Source organism: Tachysurus fulvidraco, chromosome 3 (assembly GCF_022655615.1).
Source record: "Tachysurus fulvidraco isolate hzauxx_2018 chromosome 3, HZAU_PFXX_2.0, whole genome shotgun sequence".
In the NCBI taxonomy this organism is placed as follows: domain Eukaryota; kingdom Metazoa; phylum Chordata; class Actinopteri; order Siluriformes; family Bagridae; genus Tachysurus; species Tachysurus fulvidraco.
This window is the reverse complement of record NC_062520.1, coordinates 28,229,313-28,250,677: the sequence shown is the minus strand read 5'-3', so window position 1 is coordinate 28,250,677 and position 21,365 is coordinate 28,229,313. Positions and strand designations below refer to the sequence as shown.

At 41.3% G+C, this 21,365-nt stretch overlaps 2 protein-coding genes across 2 annotated transcripts; both read right to left on the bottom strand.

Moving 5' to 3' along the window:
* Window positions 1-7,144: 7,144 nt before the first annotated feature.
* On the bottom strand, window positions 7,145-15,194 carry c1r (complement component 1, r subcomponent). The gene is made up of 13 exons (XM_027154609.2): window positions 15,039-15,194; window positions 14,252-14,453; window positions 13,730-13,910; window positions 13,252-13,389; window positions 11,993-12,195; window positions 10,536-10,683; window positions 10,224-10,342; window positions 9,971-10,049; window positions 9,594-9,728; window positions 9,448-9,519; window positions 8,034-8,230; window positions 7,720-7,943; window positions 7,145-7,635 (listed from the first exon to the last, which is right to left on the bottom strand). The coding sequence occupies exons 1-13, from the start codon at window positions 15,062-15,064 to the stop codon at window positions 7,278-7,280; spliced, it is 2,082 nt and encodes a 693-aa protein (XP_027010410.2). The 5' UTR covers window positions 15,065-15,194; the 3' UTR covers window positions 7,145-7,277.
* Window positions 15,195-18,765: 3,571 nt separating this feature from the next.
* On the bottom strand, window positions 18,766-20,588 carry rbp5 (retinol binding protein 1a, cellular). The gene is made up of 4 exons (XM_027155142.2): window positions 20,371-20,588; window positions 19,625-19,809; window positions 19,359-19,460; window positions 18,766-18,888 (listed from the first exon to the last, which is right to left on the bottom strand). Exons 1-4 carry the CDS (start codon window positions 20,444-20,446, stop codon window positions 18,835-18,837), a joined length of 417 nt encoding a protein of 138 aa, XP_027010943.1. The 5' UTR covers window positions 20,447-20,588; the 3' UTR covers window positions 18,766-18,834.
* Window positions 20,589-21,365: the final 777 nt, after the last annotated feature.

Sequence of the window (21,365 nt, the reverse complement as noted above, 5' to 3'; positions counted from 1 at the left end):
CAAGATCTGGTGTGTTTAACCGTTTATCATGTCTTTTGTAGCCTTGTGACAGTTATCAAATATCGGATGGTAATCAGGTCCTCCTTCTTTCACAAAATCCGACACCGTTTTTCTTCCATCAAAGTTCTTTGTCTCCCTGATCTGTAAGAAAGAAAAAAACCCATCAGTGCCTCTGAATATCACATGAAATGATTAAAGTATATAATTTACAGTGTGGATATGTTCCAGATGTTCCTACCTCCCATCTGTCGCTCATGTGTCCTGCATCCACCACCACCGTCTGAGAGGAAATCCCGAAACCGTCTCCTTTATGTATTAAAAACTCGTTCCAGTCTTCCAGAGTCACTCTGAAATCGTCACACACTGGAATTTATACCCATTTTAATCCGAGAACACACTCCACTCTATTGGAGTCATCAAATAAAAATCCTGACTGAGTTATTCTCAGAATGAATTCAATTATACAATAAACTGTTCTTCTACAAAATTAGGCGATTTCCTTAAATATGCAAAAAAAAAAAAAAAAGGCATCAGAGTAAATGACTGTAATGTGATGTGTGTGTTGTTATAGTTCAGTCTTCATAAAGCCACAGCAGGACCATGTGGGTGAGGTGATGTGCCTGACTCCAGAGTGACTCAGTACACCTGCCTGGAATTTCAGACCCTCCAGTGGCCGTGTCATCCGGTCAGCCAGATAAACTTTGGAGTTGTAGAGCTTCCTCAGGTCTGCCTTATTCGACAGGTCATAACTGTACGAGTTTCCTTTACCTGATGATGGAAATATAAAGATGGTGTTCAGGGTAAATGTTCGTACAATCTGTAGGATGTTCTGTTCATGGAGTCTCTTTAAACTGTTTCCTTTTTATACAAAGACTGTGGCATTCATCTTAAACACATGTAATGAAGGTGTCATAAACGTACCATTGCCCCGAGCCTTCGGTGACCATCAGCGCTACAGCCAACACAAACACGCCGAGAGCGTTAGTGACCATCATCTCACAACCTCTGTGGAGCTGGTGCTGGTGTTAATTAGAAGTAAGATGCTGTGTATTGACCTGAACACCGGAAACTCTGTGTTTATTTACTGAACTAGACGTGTACAGACGAGTGCTGGAAAAAAACAAGTTACGCAATTTCAGAAATTCTTCCAGGGCTGTGTTCCAAATCCTTGTGAAAGAGGTTCAGATTTGGGGTCAAAATTCCAACATCATAGAACAAAACATTTAGACGATTAACACCGAAAAGTCTGATCTAACACCGAAATATCGGATCTAACACTGAAATATCTGATCTGATGCTGAAATATCTGACCTAACACCAAAAAGTCTAACACTGAAATATCTGATATACCACTATAATATCTGATCTGACACCAAAATATCTGATCTGACACTGAAAAGTCTGTTTTAACACTGAAACACCTGATCAAACACTGAAATAGAAGAACAAAGCCTTATGAACATCTTAAGATTAGAAATTCCCACCACAACACTGACATATCTGATCTAACCCCCATGTTCTCAGAACTGTTCCGATTTTTAACCTGAAATCTGACTGTGTGGTAGAAACATCACAACAATGCACCATGGCACCTACCCAATACCCACAATGCACCATGGCACCTACACAATACCCACAATGCACCATGGCACCTACACAATACCCACAATGCACCATGGAACCTACACAATACCCACAATGCACCATGGCACCTACACAATGCACCATGGCACATACACAATACCCACAATGCACCACAGCACCTACACAATACACCACAACACATACACAATGCATAATGCACCATAGCACATACACAATGCACCATGGCACATACGCAATACCCACAATGCACCACAACACCTACACAATACACAATGGCACCTACACAATACCCACAATACACCATAGCACATACACAATACGGTACACCACAGCACCTACACAATGCACCATGGCACCTACACAATACCCACAATGCACCACAACACCTACACAATACACAATGGCACCTACACAATACCCACAATGCACCATAGCACATACCCAATACACCACAACACCTACACAATGCACCATGGCATATGCACAATACCCACAATACACCATGGCACCTACACAATGCACCATAGCAATTACACAATACACACAATGCACCACAGCACTTACACAATGCACCACGGCACATACCCAATACCCATAATGCCTTGTGTCCCATGTCGATTACATTTACAGCATTTGTCAGATGCCCTTATCCAGAGCGATGTACAAGTGCTTAAATCTCTATCATTGGATACATTAATGCTGGTTCACTAGGTTACATACTTAAGATACCATGAGTTTAAAACGTTGTTCAAAGTTGCAATTAAAAAGTTTCAAAGGTTTGTTATTTATTTATTTGTTTGTTTGTTTGTTTGTTTGTTTATTTATTTATTTATTTATTTATTTATTTATTTATTTATTTATTTATTTAAATGCAAAAGATAGGGAAGGAAGTGCTAGTTGAAGTGTTTCCTGAATAAGTAGGTCTTCAACCGTCATTTAAAAATAACCAGTGACTCAGCTGTCTGGACCCCTAGGGGAAGTTCATTCCACCACCTTGCTGGGAGAACAGAAAAGAGTCTTTTAGTATACTTGCCTCTTACCCTGAGAGATGGTGGGACCAGTTGAGCAGTGCTGGTAGATCTAAGGGTGTGGGGTGCAGTGCGAGGGCTTTGAGGTAAGAGGGAGCTGGTCCATTTTTGGCTTTGTAGGGAAGCATCAGTGTTTTGAATCTGATGCGTGCAGCTACCGGAAGCACAGTGGAGGAATCTTAGCAGCGGGTTGGTATGTGAGAACTTTGGCAGGTTGAAAACAAGCCATGCAGCTGCATTTTGGATCATTTGCAGAGAACGAATTGCGTTCATAGGTTGACCTGCCAGCAGTGCGTTGCAGTAGTCCACTCTTGAAATGACAAGAGACTGAACAAGTTCCTGAGCAGCCTGTGTGGACAAAAATGGCCGAATCCTTCTAATGTTGTAGAGAAGGAACCGACGTGAGCAAGTCACATTAGCAACATGATAGAAAAATGGCAGTTGATTGTCCATGGTCACCCCAAGGTTGCGAGCTGTGGCTGAAGGGGAGATCAGATCGTTTTGCAGGGATATAGCAAGATCATGACCTGGGGATGAATCACCTGGGATGATCAGCAGTTCAGTTTTGCTGGGATTGAGCTTTAACTGATGAGCAGTCATCCATGATGATATTTCTGTCAGACATGCTGAGATCTGATCAGAAGCTGTGATATCTGAGGGTGGGAAAGAGAAGATAAGTTGTGTATCATCAGCATAGCAGTGGTAAGAGAACCCATGTGAGGAAATAACTTCACTAAGAGAGTGTGTATACAGGGAGAAAAGAAGAGGACCAAGTACTGAGCGCTGTGGGACACCAGTGGAGAGTCTGCGTGGAGCAACTGTCACTCCCCTCCATGTTACCTGATATGAGCGTCCTTCCAGGTAGGAAGCGAACCATTCCCAAGCTGATCCGCAAATCCCTAGACTCCTGAGGGTGGAAAAGAGAGTCTTGTGGTTGACCGTATGAACGCTGCTGAAAGGTCAAGGAGGATAAGGACAGATGACAGCTTGGCTGATCTAGCAACATGTAGTTTCCCAGAGTCATCCAAAAGGGCTGTCTCTGTGGAATGAGCTGCTTTAAAGCCAGACTGGCTGGGATCTTGGAGGTTGTTCTGTGAGAGATAGACAGACAGTTGATTATAGACAACGCATTCAAGAATTTTTGAAACGAGAGAAGTGATACTGGTCTGTAGTTACTGATGTCTGATGGATCCTGATCAGGTTTGTTTAGGATGGTAAATAAACCTTGCTTAAGTTGGTACCTGACCAGATGCTATGGATCTATTGATGATAGTAGTAATGAAGAGCAGAAGGTCTTGCGAGATGGTCTGGAGCATAGTGGAAGGGAGTGGATCCAATGGGCAAGTGGTAGGATTGCAAGATTGGAAGACTGCCCCCCCCCCACACACACACACATACACAAACACAACTTGCTCTGTCTTCTAATGAACTGTCTTCTAGTGAACTACATAAGGCACTAGATTCTGCAGTGTACACTTCATCTGCACTATAGCGTCTTACCATTAAAGTGTGTGTGTGAGTGTGTGTGTGAACTATATAATATCCCCTCAGTAAAGCTCAGTCACATACATTACTCCCCTCTTAATGTGTGGGTATGTGTGTGTGTGTGTGTGTGTGTGTGTGTGTGTGTGTGTGTGTGTGTGTGTGTGTGAACTATATAATATCCCCTCAGTAAAGCTCAGTCACATACATTACTCCCCTCTTCATGTGTGGGTATGTGTGTGTGTGTGTGTGTGTGTGTGTGTGTGTGTGTGTGTGTGTGTGTGTGTGTGTGTGTGTGTGTGTGTGTGTGTGTGTGTGTGTGTGAACTATATAATATCCCCTCAGTAAAGCTCAGTCACATACATTACTCCCCTCTTCATGTGTGGGTATGTGTGTGTGTGTGTGTGTGTGTGTGTCTGAGAGAGAGAGTGTGTAACAGAGATATTTGGATTGTGTGATATTTAGATACACAGTAAACAGTTCCACAGTAAAGAGACAAGAGAATTAATCTCCAGGATGATTTTATTGTGTTTTCTTTGTGTTGAACAATCAGCAGTCACATATTAAAAGTAAATGTTTACTGTGTTTCTGCAGGTGACAAGATCTGAAATGTGTTTAACCGTCCATCATCCTTCCTGCAGCGTTGTGACAGTTATTAAATATCAGACTATAATCAGTGCCTCCTTCTTTCACAAAATCCGACACTGTTTTACTTCCGCCGAAGTTCTTAGTCTCCCTGATCTGTAAAAAAAAAATAAAAAATCCATCAGTGCCTCTGAATATCACGTGAAATAATGATTAAAGTATATAATTAACAGTGTGGATATATTCCAGATGTTCCTACCTTCCAGCTGTTGCTCATGTGTCGTGCGTCCACCACCACCGTCTGAGAGGAAATCCCGAAACCGTCTCCTTTATGTACCAACCATTTCGTCCCGTCTGCCAGAGTCACTCTGAAATCGTTACACACTGGAATTTATACCCATTTTAATCCGAAAACACACTCCACTCTATTGGAGTCATCAAATAAAAATCCTGACTGAGTTATTCTCAGAATGAATTCAACTATACAATAAACTGTTCTTCTACAAAATTAGGCGATTTCCTTAAATATGCAAAAAAAAAAAAGGCATCAGAGTAAATGACTGTAATGTGATATGTGTGTTGTTATAGTTCAGTCTTCATAAAGCCACAGCAGGTCCATGTGGGTGAGGTGATGTACCTGACTCCAGAGTGACTCAGTACACCTGCCTGGAATTTCAGACCCTCCAGTGGCCGCGTCATCCGGTCAGCCTGATAAACTTTGGAGTTGTAGAGCTTCCTCAGGTCCGCCATATTCGACAGGTCATAACTGTACGAGTTTCCTTTACCTGATGATGGAAATATAAAGATGGTGTTCAGGGTAAGTGTTCATACAATCTGTAGGATGTTCTGTTCACGGAGTCTCTTTAAACTGTTTCCTTTTTATACAAAGTCTGTGGCATTCATCTTAAATCTACATAAGGCTGATTAAACACATGTAATGAAGGTGTCATAAACGTACCATTGCCCCAGGAGCCTTCGGCGACCATCAGTGCTACAGCCAACACAAACACGCCGAGAGCGTTAGTGACCATCATCTCACAACCTCTGTGGAGCTGGTGCTGGTGTTAATTAGAAGTAAGATGCTGTGTATTGACCTGAACACAGGAAACTCTGTGTTTATATACTGAACTAGACGTGTACAGACGAGTGCTGGAAAAAACAATTACGCAATTTCAGAAATTCTTCCAGGGCTGTGTTCCAAATACTCACTTTAAAGACACACACAACATGCACAAACACATACTGTGCACAAACACACACGGTTTACAAACACATCTCTTTGCAAAATACACAATAAACAGACAGAACCAGCGCATCACAACTATGTTTAAATTCCTAATCAGTTCAAACAGTGACTGGATAAATGGAGGCTTTATTAGGAATAACTGTCTAAACTCAGGACTTTTATTATTCCAGCTGCGTGTACTGATATCCAGCTGAGGAAACTCCAACATGATGAAATCAACAGCAGAGATTGTGAAAGAGGTTCAGATTTGGGGTCAAAATTCCAACATCATAGAACAAAACATTTAGATGATTAACATTGAAATCTCTGAATCTGACACCAAAATATCTGATCTAACACAGAAATATCTGATCTAACACTGAAATGCCTGATCAGACACTGATATCTCTGAACACTGATATCTGATCTAACGCCACTGTTCTCAGAACTGTTCCGGTTTTTAAACTGTTTGAAACATCAGAATTTTTGTGTGTGCTTATGCTTTTGTGTGTGTATGTTTTGTGTGTGTGTATGTTTTTGGGTGTGTGTATGTTTTTGGGTGTGTGTATGTATTTGGGTGCGCGTATGTTTTTGGGTGTGTGTGTGTTTTTGGGTGTGCATATGTTTTTGGGTGTGTGTACAGTATGTTTTTGGGTGTACAGTATGTTTTTGTGTGTGTGCATGCTTTTGGGTGTGCGTATGTTTTTGGGTGTGCGTATGTTTTTGGGTGTGTGTATGCTTTTGGGTGTGTGTATGTTTTTGGGTGTGTGTATGTTTTTGGGTGTGTGTATGTTTTTGGGTGTGCGTATGTTTTTGGGTGTGTGTATGTTTTTGGGTGTGCATATGTTTTTGGGTGTGTGTACAGTATGTTTTTGTGTGTGTGCATGCTTTTGGGTGTGCGTATGTTTTTGGGTGTGTGTATGTTTTTGGGTGTGTGTATGTTTTTAGGTGTGTGTATGTTTTTTGGGTGCATGCATGTGCGTGTTTGTGTCGATGTATGTCTGTACGTGTGTGCGCACATGCGTGTGTGTGCACATATGTGTACTTGGGTTCTTGCATGTGCATGTGTGTGCTTGGGTTCTTGCATTTGCGTGTGTGTTTGTGCGTTTATGTAGATGTGTGTGTGTGTTTGTGCCTCCTCAGAGGAGAACACTTTATTACCATGGAAACAGTAAAACAGTAAAAGCTGTTCTAATGATGACACGGAAACTAAACCAGCTTCTGGTGGTAAAATATTCATCTTTATTTTTCCATGAATCGATCACACAAAACAGCAGAGATTGTAAATGGAAGCTTTTGAAGCCGTCACTTGAGCATCTCGTCTCGTTTCCATTCCATCTTCTCCTCAGCAGCTAGTTTTCCTCCATGATTTTCTTGATCCAGTTGGAGTATCGAGCTATGCGAGTGTACACGCCGTACCTTCCCGGTTTTCCACAGTCGACTCCCCAGCTAACAATCCCGGATGCGTAAAACACATCCTTGTTTTTCATGACGAAACCAGAGCCACTGTCTCCTTGACACGTGTCCTTCCCTCCTTCAGGAAGTCCAGCACAGAACATGTTCTCCGTCAGAGTGGACACGGGTCTGTTCTGCTTTCTCAACGCCTCGATGGACGAGTGACATGTCCTTTGATCCACGATGGGAAGACGGATGTACCTGAGATAATTGGAAGTGTGGTACGACTCTGTCAATCCAAATCCGGAAACCCACCTGCAGCAGAAACATTTTACACCATCAGGTTTCTCTCTGAAGAAACAAAAACAAACAACCGTGGACTTGTTGAGACGTTCTTACCCAAAAGTCTCCAGGTTGCTGTCCTGTGCAGGAATACACACCGGCATTACATGGGCATTAAAGGTGATGGGTGAAGCCAGCTTGATTAAAGCTATATCGTTGTTATAATTTGGGCTTTTATATCCCGGGTGAATGTGTAGAGACTCAACAGGAATTGGGGGAATTACCACGTGAGTACCATCTGGAGAAAGATAGCTGCTTACTTTGTTGCTTCCAACATACACCTAAAAACACCAATAATAAAACGTGTTAAAGATAAATTATAATCATACATTAGCATTAAGACACATTAACGCTGCAGGACACAAGGCCACCTTCACTTCATCTGTCGGCTGTTTTACTTTCTCCAGGTTGTGAGCCGCGGTGAGGAGCCATTTTTCTCCGATCACAATCGCTCCTCCTCTTCCTCCAGTGAGAAGAAAAACCTGCCAGGGAAACGAGTTGTTTGTCGCTTCGATACCTCCTAAAACCCGCCCGAAACCCTCGATATCCGCAACAGGACGCCCACACACTGAAATATTCAGAATAAGAATTAAAATATGTTTATCTTATTTCTTTACCATCTGCCTCTTTGTTTTAAACATAATCAAGTCTTTCTTCTGCCCTTCTCTGGTTCTCTGCTGTGGGGACTCCGACATGTTATCTAATTCTTTAATGAGTCTATCAAAAGGCTTAAGAGGTTGTTTCTGTAACTTTCTTTATGATTCCTGCTTTACAAAAACAAATGTCCTGCTTTTTTTATTGAGGTCAAACCCCTTCCAATGTAAACTGACTTAACAGCAGTTTAATAAAGTGACTAAATAACAGTCCAGGAGTTGGAGCCTGTTTTAGCGGTGTACAAGTCTCACTGGTCCTTTGTCAGGGTTTAGCTGAGGAGTATTCTCCTGTTTGATTGGTCAGAAGGAACTAAAAGTTTTAATTAAATTAGCGTCCTCTATCCAGAGCACTTATGCGCCCTTTCCACCAGAAAGAGCCGGGTGCTGGTTCAGAGCTAGTGCTGGTTTGAAGTTGGTTCCACTGGCAAGCCTACTAAGAACCGGTTTGCCTTTCCATGGGCTAGAGAGTCATCACAGAGCCGAGTGTTACGTCGCAGTATACGTCTCAGCTTTCCCAGCAATGTAATTGCAGCAGCGGCAAACACAAACTCAACATCAACAATGGTGGATGTTGCTCTACTGTTAATGCTCATGGCTTTGTGAATCTACATTGGCATCCAAACAGGGCGAATCCAACGTGTATGTGCAGCTCAATGTAATTTGTATAAACGGAGGTTCCAATCGAGAATAACAGAAAGATTAATTTATCATTAACACAGAAAAAAATTAGCCTTAGCATGTAGCTACCTACTATCATGTGTGCTGATAATTGATCATATTGCGGTAAAGTAAAAGTGTATTAAACGTTAGTGTACTTAAGGTACAATATGAAATGCGCTAACAGAAACCCCGCCCACAGCCCCACCCCCACCCCCAGACGCAAATTGTTCTTAAGTCTAGACCAGCAATGTTTTGGTGCTACTTAAGAACCACTGTTCCTGGTTCAGAGCCGGTGCTTTAGCTGTCATAAAAGAAAGAATTGATTTAAAAATTAGACTCTGGCTCCAAACCAGCACTCAAACTGCCTTGGTGGGAAAGGGGCAATAGAAACCCTTCCTGCACTTTCAGAATCTTCCTGTTAAAGCTTTTGGTTATGAACCTGGATGCGGTGGCTGCTGTGTGTTTATGTTACCTGGGAAACAATGAGGTACTATGGCGTTTTCTTCTCCTCTCCATTTGCGATCAGCTCCACAGGTGAGATTTACTACAAATTAGATCGATAATTATTATTATTATAATTATTAATAATCATCTTAAGCGGACGTTCCCTACACGTACCTTCGTTCTTTTCTGTGAAAGAGTAAAAGGGTTGGTGACATTTATACTGGACCACAGACCTGTACTGGTTGTTGGAACCAGACAGAAAATTAAATTCACCGTTCAGTAAATCCTCCGGTTTTCCACAATCAATAACTGCAACGATAAAAAGTCAAATTTATAAAAACACCAAGTAAATGTATTGTTTTTTTTTTCATTTTTTTATTTATTTCGAATAGAACGTTTAACCTGAATATATTTGATGCTATATAAACCCCATTTATTTTAAATGAAATCTTTTCTTGTGTTGTCATGGACTTGAATCTTGTTTCCTGTGCTAATAGAACTATAAAAAAATTAACTAATAAAACTCAATAATACGATTTGTTCTGACTCACTCCTGCACTCAGGTAAGGGTAAATGCCACATCCCGTTCTCCTGACACATGGATTTGTAACTCTTCATTTCATTTTCTCCCTAAAACACAAACAGAAATGAAGACAGAAACCACCTCAGGAGACAAAATGCAGGTGACTGAAGAAACAGCAGAAATTTAGTCCTGTATTGCAATAAAATAAAGATTTAATGCTGGCATATACACACATATACACACACACACACACACATACACACATACACATGAAACCTCACCATCATGATCTTGTATCCCGTGTCACAGCGCACTTGAATGTAATCTCTGTAGAAATATTTCGGGAAATTGGGAGTGATTCGGCCATTTGGGATTGTTCCATCAATTTTACACTCCACTCCTTCAAACAGGTTCACACACACACACAAACACACACACACACAAACACACACAAACACACACACACACACACACACACACACACACACACACACACACACACACACACACACACACACACACTTGTGGGTTAGGAAACACACTTCAGATGTAATTTAAACAGTGTGTAATGAAACTCTGTGTTTCCTGCTTACTCTGGGTTGTGTAGCGAAGGCTAAATCCTCCACTCTGTCCATGTCCATCAGTGTGAAACTCCAGATCTACAACGTGTGAGCCGGTGTGTATGATTCCAGGACTCTGATCTCCACAAAGCTTTTTTGGAGCGTCACCGGGGACAGACAGCTGAAGAAGAAAATATCTTCCATTAGCCATTAGCATTACATGTAATCCCACAGAGCTGATGAGTTCTGGACTCTGATTGGTGGTCAGCTCTGACAGTAGCTCAGGTTTATATTAATGCACTGGCTATGATGTGATAATGTTGCCATAGTTACAGCTCGTTCACATTGACGTGTTCAGTGTTAGATTATAGATTGCAGAATTTTCTGTTGATCTGGTGACATTTTGCTAAGTCAGAGGTAAAGTTATAAACTGAAGCTCTACTTCACTCCTCCTAAATGCCAGAGGCAGTTTTCCAACACCTGTATATCATCTTGTGCATGTGCAGGAAACAGTAAATACAAATGCACTAGAATCTAGGACCGCACTAGTTCCAGCTGTTAGCCTTCATGTAGAAGTGTGTCACTTGAGGAGGTCTGAGTTGCTGCTACTTGGGTATTGCTGTGTATCTTTGCCAGGTTCTGCTTGACCCACTCCCAGTGGGTGACCCATTTTGAATAATTTATGAACAACTGCCCCTGGTGGTTATTTGGGGTGAAACAGAATGTGAGGGTATGGGTGTAAGGTTGTTTTTTAAACACCAGATAATGGCTCCTGACAGTTTCCCTTGTTCATGAACGGGATTATATCCTCAACCCTGTGTTTTCCGATGGGTTTTCTCAATAACATGACAAGCTGTGATTATTTTTCTTCTTGTTGATTAAAATGGCAACATGAACTAAAGTAACTATACAGTACATGGATAAAATGTAAGAAGTATGTAGTTCAATTCAAAACTGAAATTAGAAAAAAGAAATAAAACACTTGAATGTTGTTGTGGAAGGTTTGAGGTTCGAGAGAATTAAAGCATAAAAATATCACACCACTAGGCACCGGCAAGAGTATAAAGGTTTCACGGTTTATTGCGTTCAGGACCCAACACTCTACGTGTAAAATCAGACAGGAAGGGCCTCCATTATTGATAACATCAGGATTTTATAGACAGGAATAAAATGAAACAGGACATGTAAAACCAAAACATCTTCTGACCAAACTAATCCCACGGGAACAAAAAAGGTCTCATGGGAAAGGTCTGATTAAAGCCTAGAAGGACAAATTCATGTGTTCTTCTCTAAAGTAAAAATTTCCACTACAATGTTTTCTGAAATACCTGAAAATTTTGAGGTATTAACAGTAACTTCACCTATTTTCCTGTTATTTTCCTATACCCTCATGGAGCAAGAGTTTCATTTCTTACTTAGCCATTTCGATTTCCTCATAATGCATTTGGAATAAATGTAAACTGGGACACACCCACAGTGTAATAATGTACCTGGAGCCAGTGGAACAAGCAGGACGGTCCCTGTGCATCAATCTGCTCAATCTGAAAGTTGTCGCTGAAGTTGAGAGTTATCTGGAACCCAGGCTGAACAGAGATACTGTACAAGCAGGTCACTCTAAGAGGAGCTGCATTCGGGTATCCAGGACTCAGCAGAACTCCCTCAGGTTCCGTGAAAACACCTCCACCGCAGTCCACTATGGAACCATGAGGAAACAACACCACAGAATAAAAACAGATATCCAGAAAGACTAGTATACATAACTATGTCGCCTTATAACAAAAAAAAAAAAACACTTAAGGGTGTGTGTGTGTGTGTGTTACATTTATATTTATGGCATTTAGCAGACACTTGTTCAAAGTGATTTACAAAAGTGCTTAGATGTCTCCATCGATAGATATATCTTCATGCTGGTTCACAAGAACAGGGACTGCAAACACCATCAGTCTTAAAGCCCTGTTGGGGATTTTATTTAGGGAAGAGGCTAAAATTATAGACTGCCTCAACAAAGATTCCACTCCACACCTTAGAAAGAGCTCCTCCCCAAAATAATAATACTCAGGTGAAGCCAATCTACTTGATGTATTTTGTTACTATAATAAATTTCTTCTTCATTAAGATTTTAGACAAACTCATCCTTTTATTTTCTTACAAGGCAGGTCGCTTGAAGACAGACAGTGACTCGGTTGTTCAGACATCTAAGGGAAGTTCTTTCCACTCGCTCGGCACCAGAACAGAGAAGAGCCTTGATGTAGTTCTTCTTTGTACCCTGAGAGATGGTGGAGCAGTGCTGGCAGTCAGAGGGAGTGTGGTGCAGTTTGGTAAGAGCTTTGAGGTCATTAAGCGCTGGTCTGTTTGTGGACTGGAGAGGATGCAATCATTTTGGATCAGCTTGACAGGTCAGATGGTTTACAGAGGCAGACCTGCCAGGAGCAAGGTGCAGTAGTCCAGTTTAAAAATGAGAAATGGAAAAACAAGCACCTAAGTGGCCTGTATGTACAGGAATGGACAAATCCTCCTGAAATTGTAAAGACAAATGCACCAGATGATTGATCGTGAGATCTGACAGACATTTCCCACATCCTGGGATCCCTGACTCTGACATGAAGATGCCAGAGTTGTACTACCAGAACTTAAGGTGCCATTCATGATGAGATGTCTGTCAGAAATGTTGAAGTGTTGATAGCGGGGGAAACAAGAGGTGTGAAGCACAAGTGTGTGTATTGTCTGTATTGTTGGTGTGTACACTCACACACACAGGAACGCTGATCTGCCCGCAGCTTGTAGCCATGGTAACAGGCACACAGGTATGAGCCCAGAGTGTTGAGGCAGATCTGTTCACAATGTGGTTCTGAATCATCTGAATCAGGAGACGAGCATTCATCTATGTCTGAGAACCAAATCACAAACACATATAGGAGTCAGTACATGTGAGTCACTAGAGGTGTGAATCAACAGAGTCAGTAGAGTAGCATCACTCAGTAAAGGTGTGAGTCACCAGAGGTGCAAATCAGTAGAGTCAGTAGAGGTATGAGGCAGTAAAGTCAGTAGAGGTGCGAATCAGTAGAGTCAGTAGAGGTGTGAGTCAGTAGAATCAGTAGAGGAGTGAGTCAGTAGTCAGTAGAGGTGTGAGTCAGTAATGTCATTAAGAGCTCATTAAAATAATATCTGTTAATACATCATCTGTCTCTGTCTATTATTACTGTGAAGAGATTGTTTATTTATCGTACCAACAGCCTGGTAAAAGGCGGAGAACCCGAGATGCTGATGTATTTCTGTATTTGATTCATCAGTCAAAAACACCAGCTTGAGACTGTTGCTAGGAGACAAAATGGGCTTGTTGCCAGGGTGATGGGGATCTGTGGAATTCTGGCCACAGAACTTTCCCAAAATCTTCTTACCATGAAGAACCTGACAATCAGACAAACAATAAATCAAAATAATGAATAAAACGTGGCAAGATCTCCTACTAATGACCTGTTTTTAATATCCTGTGGCTTCACATATATCTGTCATAAAAACAAGATATATAAATGACTTATACTAAAAGAAATAAACTATATATAAATAAAATAACGATCCATAAATATAAAAACCTTTGGACTTACAGCTCACAGAATCTTAAGGTAAAATTTTTTTTATAAACATCTGCTTGTTCCAGAACGTACTGACATGTAAATTTCATTAAGTGATATTACAGTATAGCAGAGATAATCATAATGATGATGATGATGATGAAGCTCCGCACTAACCGTCAGAGAGTCATAGTAGCAGTTAAATGATGGTTCTATGTCCAGGTAATTGAAGGTGATCTGAAGTTGGTAACCTGGAGGAACTTCCAGATTCCACTGCTGATGGACGTTAGAGGGGTATGGCTTTGGATACAGAGGAGACTTAACCTGACCGAACCTCTCGATGCCACACACACACACACTCACACACACACACAACACACTGCAGAGACAAACAGACCAAATTGTCAGCACAGAAATAATTATAATGAGATTTTATTATATTTTATTATATTTTATTACCTAAAATGATTGTGGCACATCACAGTTCAGAGTCAAAATGAACTCTTCTGGTTTTATTCTGCTCTGCTCACATCTTAATCATCATGATCTATCTTCGCCTGTATCTTTAATGTGATTTTACTTTATAGTGTGTTTGTCATTACCTTAAAACTCTTAGGAATGAGGAGAAGTGTGACTTTTCCCCAACCAGTGACGTTTTATTACATGTTTCTACCACTAGGGGTTCGTGTATTTGTATGATCAGGAGATTCTCTAAACACAAACGTTCACCCAAAAAGTGGGTCCTCAGACACACTTTCGAGGCAGACAAACGCTCACTTCACTGTGCAATATTTTATTATATTGACTGGAAGGATTCTTCCACAATAGAGAGCTAAGCCGTGGGGACTCTGTTAGTCAGCTTAAACCATAAAGAAATGATTGCATCGTTTTATACATCTTATATTTTAAGAAGCTTTCATATGAGACAAAGAAAAAAGGGGAAAAAAGAAGTTTCTCCACATACCTCAGTATTAGCTGTAATCTGACCATCGTTCTTCCAGCTACATGAGTAGAAATGAGCCGAGAGGAAAGACGAGGGTTTAAAAGTCAAAGAATATCAGGTTTGTTTGATTTGGCAGGAATAAAAGAGGGACCGATATAAAAAGACAGACAGACAGGCAGACAGACAGGCAGACAGACAGACAGGCGATGCCAATGTTTCTCGTAAATCGTGTTGTGTTTAAGGTCAAACTCCAGTTTAATCAGATCAATACGTTATTATAAAACATTAATCATAAATATTCTTCAGAAGCATTCATATTATTCCAGAAAGAAAAGTTCATTTACATACGATGTATAAATACACAGATAATCTGTTAAAATATCAAAATACAAGTCAATATTTTAAAATGTAAAGCATAAAAAGCACCTGCTGAGTATAAAAAAAACTTTCATTTAATTAGAGATTTATACATTCAAAAGTTCCAATCGGCTTTATTTGGTTTGACACAAAATGAAATCTCAGAATTTTTAAGTAAGGAATAAAATATTTTGAAGAATTATGTTAAATAAACATAAAAATGTTACACATTTGTGTGTGCGCATGCATGCGTGTGTGTGCGCTTGTGTGTGTGTAAACAAGGGTAAATAATTAATCAATTTAATCAAATTCTTACTGTGTAAAACTCTTAAACAGTTTAGAATTCTCAGAAACCTTTAAATGAAATAAGTATAGACATAAAAAATATACAAAACAAACAAAATAATAATAATAATAATAATAATAATAATAATAGCATGTCAAGCTGAAAATAACAAAAATATGAAATGATTTAATTGTTTTGTGAAGTTGTGTGAAGTCTCATGTGAGATAAAGGTGAAATGTGAGACTCATGTGAGACACACATGAGAGGTGAGACTCATGTGAGATAAAGGTGAAATGTGAGACTCATGTGAGACACACGTTAAAGGTGAGACTCATGTGAGACACACGTTAAAGGTGAGACTCATGTGAGACGGGTGAAGGGTGAGACTCATGTGAGACACAGGTGAAAGGTGAGACTCATGTGAGAGGTGAGAGACAGCTGAGAAACAGGTGAGAGGTGAGACACAGGTGAGAGGTTAGAGACAGCTGAGGTTAGAGACGTGAGACACAGATGAGAGGTGAGAAACAGGTGAGAGACAGCTGAGAGACAGCTGATAAACAGGTGAAAGGTGAGACTCATGTGAGACACAGGTGAAAGGTGAGACACAGATGAGAGGTGAGAGACAGCTGAGAAACAGGTGAGACAGGTGAGAGGTAAGACACAGGTGAGAGGTGAGACACAGATGAGAAACAGGTGAGAGACAGCTGAGAAACAGGTGAGAGACAGCTGAGAAACAGGTGAGAGGTGAGACACAGATGAGAGGTGAGACACAGATGAGAAACAGGTGAGAAGTGAGACACAGATGAGAGGTGAGACACAGATGAGAAACAGCTGAGAAACAGGTGAGACAGGTGAGAGGTAAGACACAGGTGAGAGGTGAGACACAGATGAGAAACAGCTGAGAGACAGCTGAGAAACAGGTGAAAGACAGCTGAGAAACAGGTGAGAGGTGAGACACAGATGAGAAACGGGTGAGAGACAGCTGAGAAACAGGTGAGAGACAGCTGAGAAACAGGTGAGGTGAGACACAGATGAGAGGTGAGACACAGATGAGAAACGGGTGAGAAGTGAGACACACTCACACTGAGAAATGGTAATTGGTGAGACACAGGTGAGAGGTTAGAGACAGCTGAGAAACAGGTGAGACAGGTGAGACACAGATGAGAGGTGAGAGACAGCTGAGAAACAGGTGAGAGACAGCTGAGAAACGGTAATTGGTGAGACACAGGTGAGAGGTGAGAGACAGCTGAGAAACAGGTGAGAGACCACTGAGGAACAGGTGAGACACAGCTGAGAAACAGGTAAGAGGTGAGACACAGGTGAGAGGTTAGAGACAGCTGAGGAACAGGTGAGAGACAGCTGAGAAACAGGTGAGAGACAGCTGAGAAACAGCTGAGAGACAGCTGAGAAACAGGTGAGAGACAGCTGAGAAACCGGTAATTGGTGAGACACAGCTGAGAAACAGGTGAGAGACAGCTGAGAGACAGCTGAGAAACAGGTAAGAGGTGAGACACAGGTGAGAGGTTAGAGACAGCTGAGAAACAGGTGAGAGACAGCTGAGAAACAGGTGAGACAGGTGAGAGGTGAGACGTGAGACACAGATGAGAGGGGAGAGACAGCTGAAAAACAGGTGAGAGACAGCTGAGAAACAGGTGAGAGACAGCTGAGAGACAGCTGAGACACAGGTGAGAGGTAAGACACAGATGAGAGGTGAGAGACAGCTGAGAAACAGGTGAGAAGTGAGACACAGGTGAGAGACAGGTAACATTTCTGACATACTGGATTTTGTGGTATACATGTGAGCAGCTTCAAATGAGGTTCTGAACCTAAAAGGTATCTGAGATCTGCTCCTTCCACACAAACCTCAGCGGAATCCTAGAGGCTGATCAGTCAAGAACAGGTCAGAGGTTCAGATCAGTTCGTGACCTCGGCAAATTCTGTACAGAATCCAGACTGTGGACCAGGACATTTCTCAGGTCATGACAAACTGAAGATTCGTCCGGTCCTTAACACAAAAGACAAAGAGACTAAACGCCACAATAATCACCATGGACACAACAGTCACCTCCTTTCTACAGCCAAGATGCCGCCGCTGGTGAAAAGGTTGCAGTTGAGTACAGTTTGTCAGGGGAACGATGTAAATCTACTCTTCCATTTTTATTACAAAAATAAACAGAACCAGCTAAATGTATTACAAATACCATTTCTCTCTCTCTCTCTCTCTCTCTCTCTCTCTCACTCACACACACACACACACACACACACACACACACACACTTTATGTGGCAATTGATATAGATGATGTAAATGTATATGTTTTACTTACAGTTTAGCACAAGATCATGAAAATCAAGAGCATCAAAACACCTCTGTAAGCTTCACTTCTTCACTCACCCCATCACAACAGCTCAAAACATCAGACACTGCCCCCAAGTGGTGATTAGTCATTTAATACCTACCTACCTACATGCTTTTATACCTTCTAAACCCTTGCCTACATCCTGTCCAGATACATTTCTCTGCAGCATGACATTGTGTGTATTTAGTTTAATATGTGTGTCAGTAAGAGCTTAAAGCAGTTACATCTGCACCTGTATCCCTACCTGAGTGATGCCATCACCTGTTACTAAACAACCACATGTTGCTGGTCCAAGGGAAACCTTCAACAGATTATTACCTTTAAAACGTGATTGGTCCAAAGCTGGGGAATCTATTGAGTGACGTCACAGTGTTTGTACATAGCCCCACCCCCAAACCACATCAGATCCCAAAACTGCTTCAGCCATATCAGTATAGAAACATCAAATAAACAAACAAAACAAAGAACTTGACAAAAACATTTAACGGCCATGTAAATCTCATCGGTTTATTCTTGTAGTACATTAAAGTATTAAAACTTTCTAATGCACTGTGAAAGAGAACACACACACACACACACACACACACACACAAACACAAACCAGCACTCTTCTGCTCTTCAGTGGACAAGCTAGAGACCTACAGCTCTGATGAAAATGTACTCAAATTTATCCTTAGTGTTAGCATGTTAGACTGAATTAAACTCATTAAAATAACCATTAGAAAAAAAAGAGTTAATAGCATCTGCTGATTGGCTGGTCGGCTCTCCCAGTTTTCCCACAGTGCTTTGGGCTCATTGTCCCAGAAACCAGCTGCTCATTCTGCTTTCTTGAAGACCTGCTTAGCCACAACATTATTCACACGCAGCTCCTAGAGAGGGAGGGAGAGGGAGGGGAGGGAGGGAGAGGGAGGGAGAGAGGGGGGGAGGGGGAGGGAGGGGGAGGGAGGGAGGGGGAGGGGGGGAGGGAGGGGAGGAGGGAGGGAGGGAGGGAGAGGGAGGGGAGGAGGGAGGGAGGGGGGGAGGGTGTCGAGAGAGGGCAAGAGGGAGAAAGGGGAAGTGTAGAGAGATTTTCTTGTTTTAGACTTTTTCCTCCTGAAAATGTTTCATTTTTATGGTTTTCTCTCTCTCTCTCTCTCTCACACACACACACACACACACACACACACACACACACACACACACACACACACACACACTCAGAATTTGTTTATTCAACTTTCATTCAGTTTTTGATCATCTTTTAAACGGATCAGTTTCCCTGTTAAACGTGTATTGTTTCTACAAATAATAAGTATTTTCTGAATAATTCTGAGTTGATAGTAAAAGTTTTATTTTTTACCAGGTGAAGTAAGTTTCCTTCGAGCCAATGTGTCCATCCTCGTCCTTCTTTCTCTCCTTTCTGTATGCACAACAGTTTATCACCGTCCCAGTCCACTGTGGTCTACACACACACACACACACACACCATGTTTTTAGTTTGTAGTTGGCTTGAACGTGTGCATATGATGTGATCAGGACACGCGAGTATGATGTGAACCTTTAAGGTGTACTTTATGATCTGTGTTCAGGTGCTGTGATGTGAATGCAGAAGTACTGCTCTCTCACCTGGCACTTCCTGCCGTCGACGGGCCCCAGGTCCTCAGTGAACTCCTGTCCCAGAGTGAAGTCCATGTCAAAGTTCTTAAACGTTGTGACGGTTTTAATCTTCATGTTTCCGGAATTATCATCGTGTTCAATGTGTTTACTGGGTCTCAGCATACACACCACCTTCCTCAACGCTATATTAATATCTAACACACACACACATAGATACATACATACATAAATACAGTATATACACATATACACACACATGCACATACACATACATATAATTCAATTCAATTCAAGTTTATTTGTATAGCGCTTTTTACAATGGGCTTTGTCTCAAAGCAGCTTTACAGAACATAAACATAAACACACACACACACACACACACACACACAAATACATACATACATACATACATAAATACATACATATACACACACATGCACACAAATACATACATACATAAACACACACATATACACAAATACATACATACATACATACATACACACATACATATATACACATGCACACACATACATAGAAATACATACACACACATACATACATACATACATACATACATACATACATACATACATACACACACGAGTGTTAATGAGTGATACAGAATTAATGAGCATCACAGATTTGTGTTGGTTAATGAGTACACGATGTTAATGTTAACCACTTAACACTGCAGTACAGTGATGAATTCGAACAGTCACCGTTAAAAGGAAACGTTATGACGTCACACTCACCTAAAGCAGCCAGATAGGCTTCAAAGTTGTCCTGAGAGACCCAGTGATAAACTCCAGTGTAATTGGGTTTAGACATGATCACATCAATTTCCTGAGGAATCCACACTGCTAAGTTTATTTATTAGTAGAAAGGGAGAGTTTCCGTTCCTTCTCTCACTGACACACACACACACACACACACACACACACACACACACACACACACACTGCTCACAATGACTGGGGCGGCGCGAGCGCGTGCCCGACCGCTAAAGCCACTCCGGGCGCGTGCACGAGACGAAAAAATAGACAAAGAAAGTTCAAAAGTTCATCTTCTGTAGCTCGCGTTCAAAGTTCCTCCTGCTGCAGAGGCGGGTGGTGTTGGGGTATGATGTGGTGGAACATATCCACAGATAAGTTTCACTTCCAGCTCATTCAAATCACATTCCTGTGGGGATCATTTCCTTTTCCATCTTACTGAATGCAGCCTTGTTGTGCTGGCCAACAGATCATTAGAGCTAACTTTCACCCAAATAACGTTACAAAAGGATAAGACAGAAATATAAATATGTGGAACTTTAGTGAAAAACCTAGTGAGGCCTGGTGCTGGTTCTGCACAGGTTGCTGTTCTAGTGCTTTAGAGTTCACTCATCTAGGCACTCAAACACCTCAACATTCACATCTATACACTTACATCTATACAATCACATCTCAACACACAACTAAACATTCACATCTCAACACTCACATCTATACACTCAACACACATCTATACACTCAACACACATCTACACACACATCTCAACACACATCTCAACACTCACAACTAAACACTCACATCTCAACTCACAACTAAACACTCACATCTCAACAATCACAACTAAACACTCACATCTCAACAATCACAACTAAACACTCACATTTACAGCATTTGGCAGACGCCTTTATCCAGAGCAATGTACACTCACAACTAAACACTCACAACTAAACACTCACAACTAAACACTCACATCTCA

What these genes read in the sequence shown, in the direction of transcription:
- c1r (XM_027154609.2), bottom strand. Translation starts at nt 15,064, where the DNA reads ATGGTCAGATTACAGCTAATACTGAG. An exon ending in CGGGATACAAGATCATGATG is followed by an intron (nt 10,050 to 10,223) that starts GTGAGGTTTCAT and finishes TTTGTGTTTTAG; the next exon opens with GGAGAAAATGAAATGAAGAG. An exon ending in AGCCGACAGATGAAGTGAAG is followed by an intron (nt 7,944 to 8,033) that starts GTGGCCTTGTGT and finishes TGGTGTTTTTAG; the next exon opens with GTGTATGTTGGAAGCAACAA.
- rbp5 (XM_027155142.2), bottom strand. Translation starts at nt 20,446, where the DNA reads ATGTCTAAACCCAATTACACTGGAGTTTATCACTGGGTCTCTCAGGAC. An exon ending in AGCCTATCTGGCTGCTTTAG is followed by an intron (nt 19,810 to 20,370) that starts GTGAGTGTGACG and finishes TGTGTGTGTTAG; the next exon opens with ATATTAATATAGCGTTGAGG. An exon ending in AAGGAAACTTACTTCACCTG is followed by an intron (nt 18,889 to 19,358) that starts GTAAAAAATAAA and finishes CTCCCTCTCTAG; the next exon opens with GAGCTGCGTGTGAATAATGT.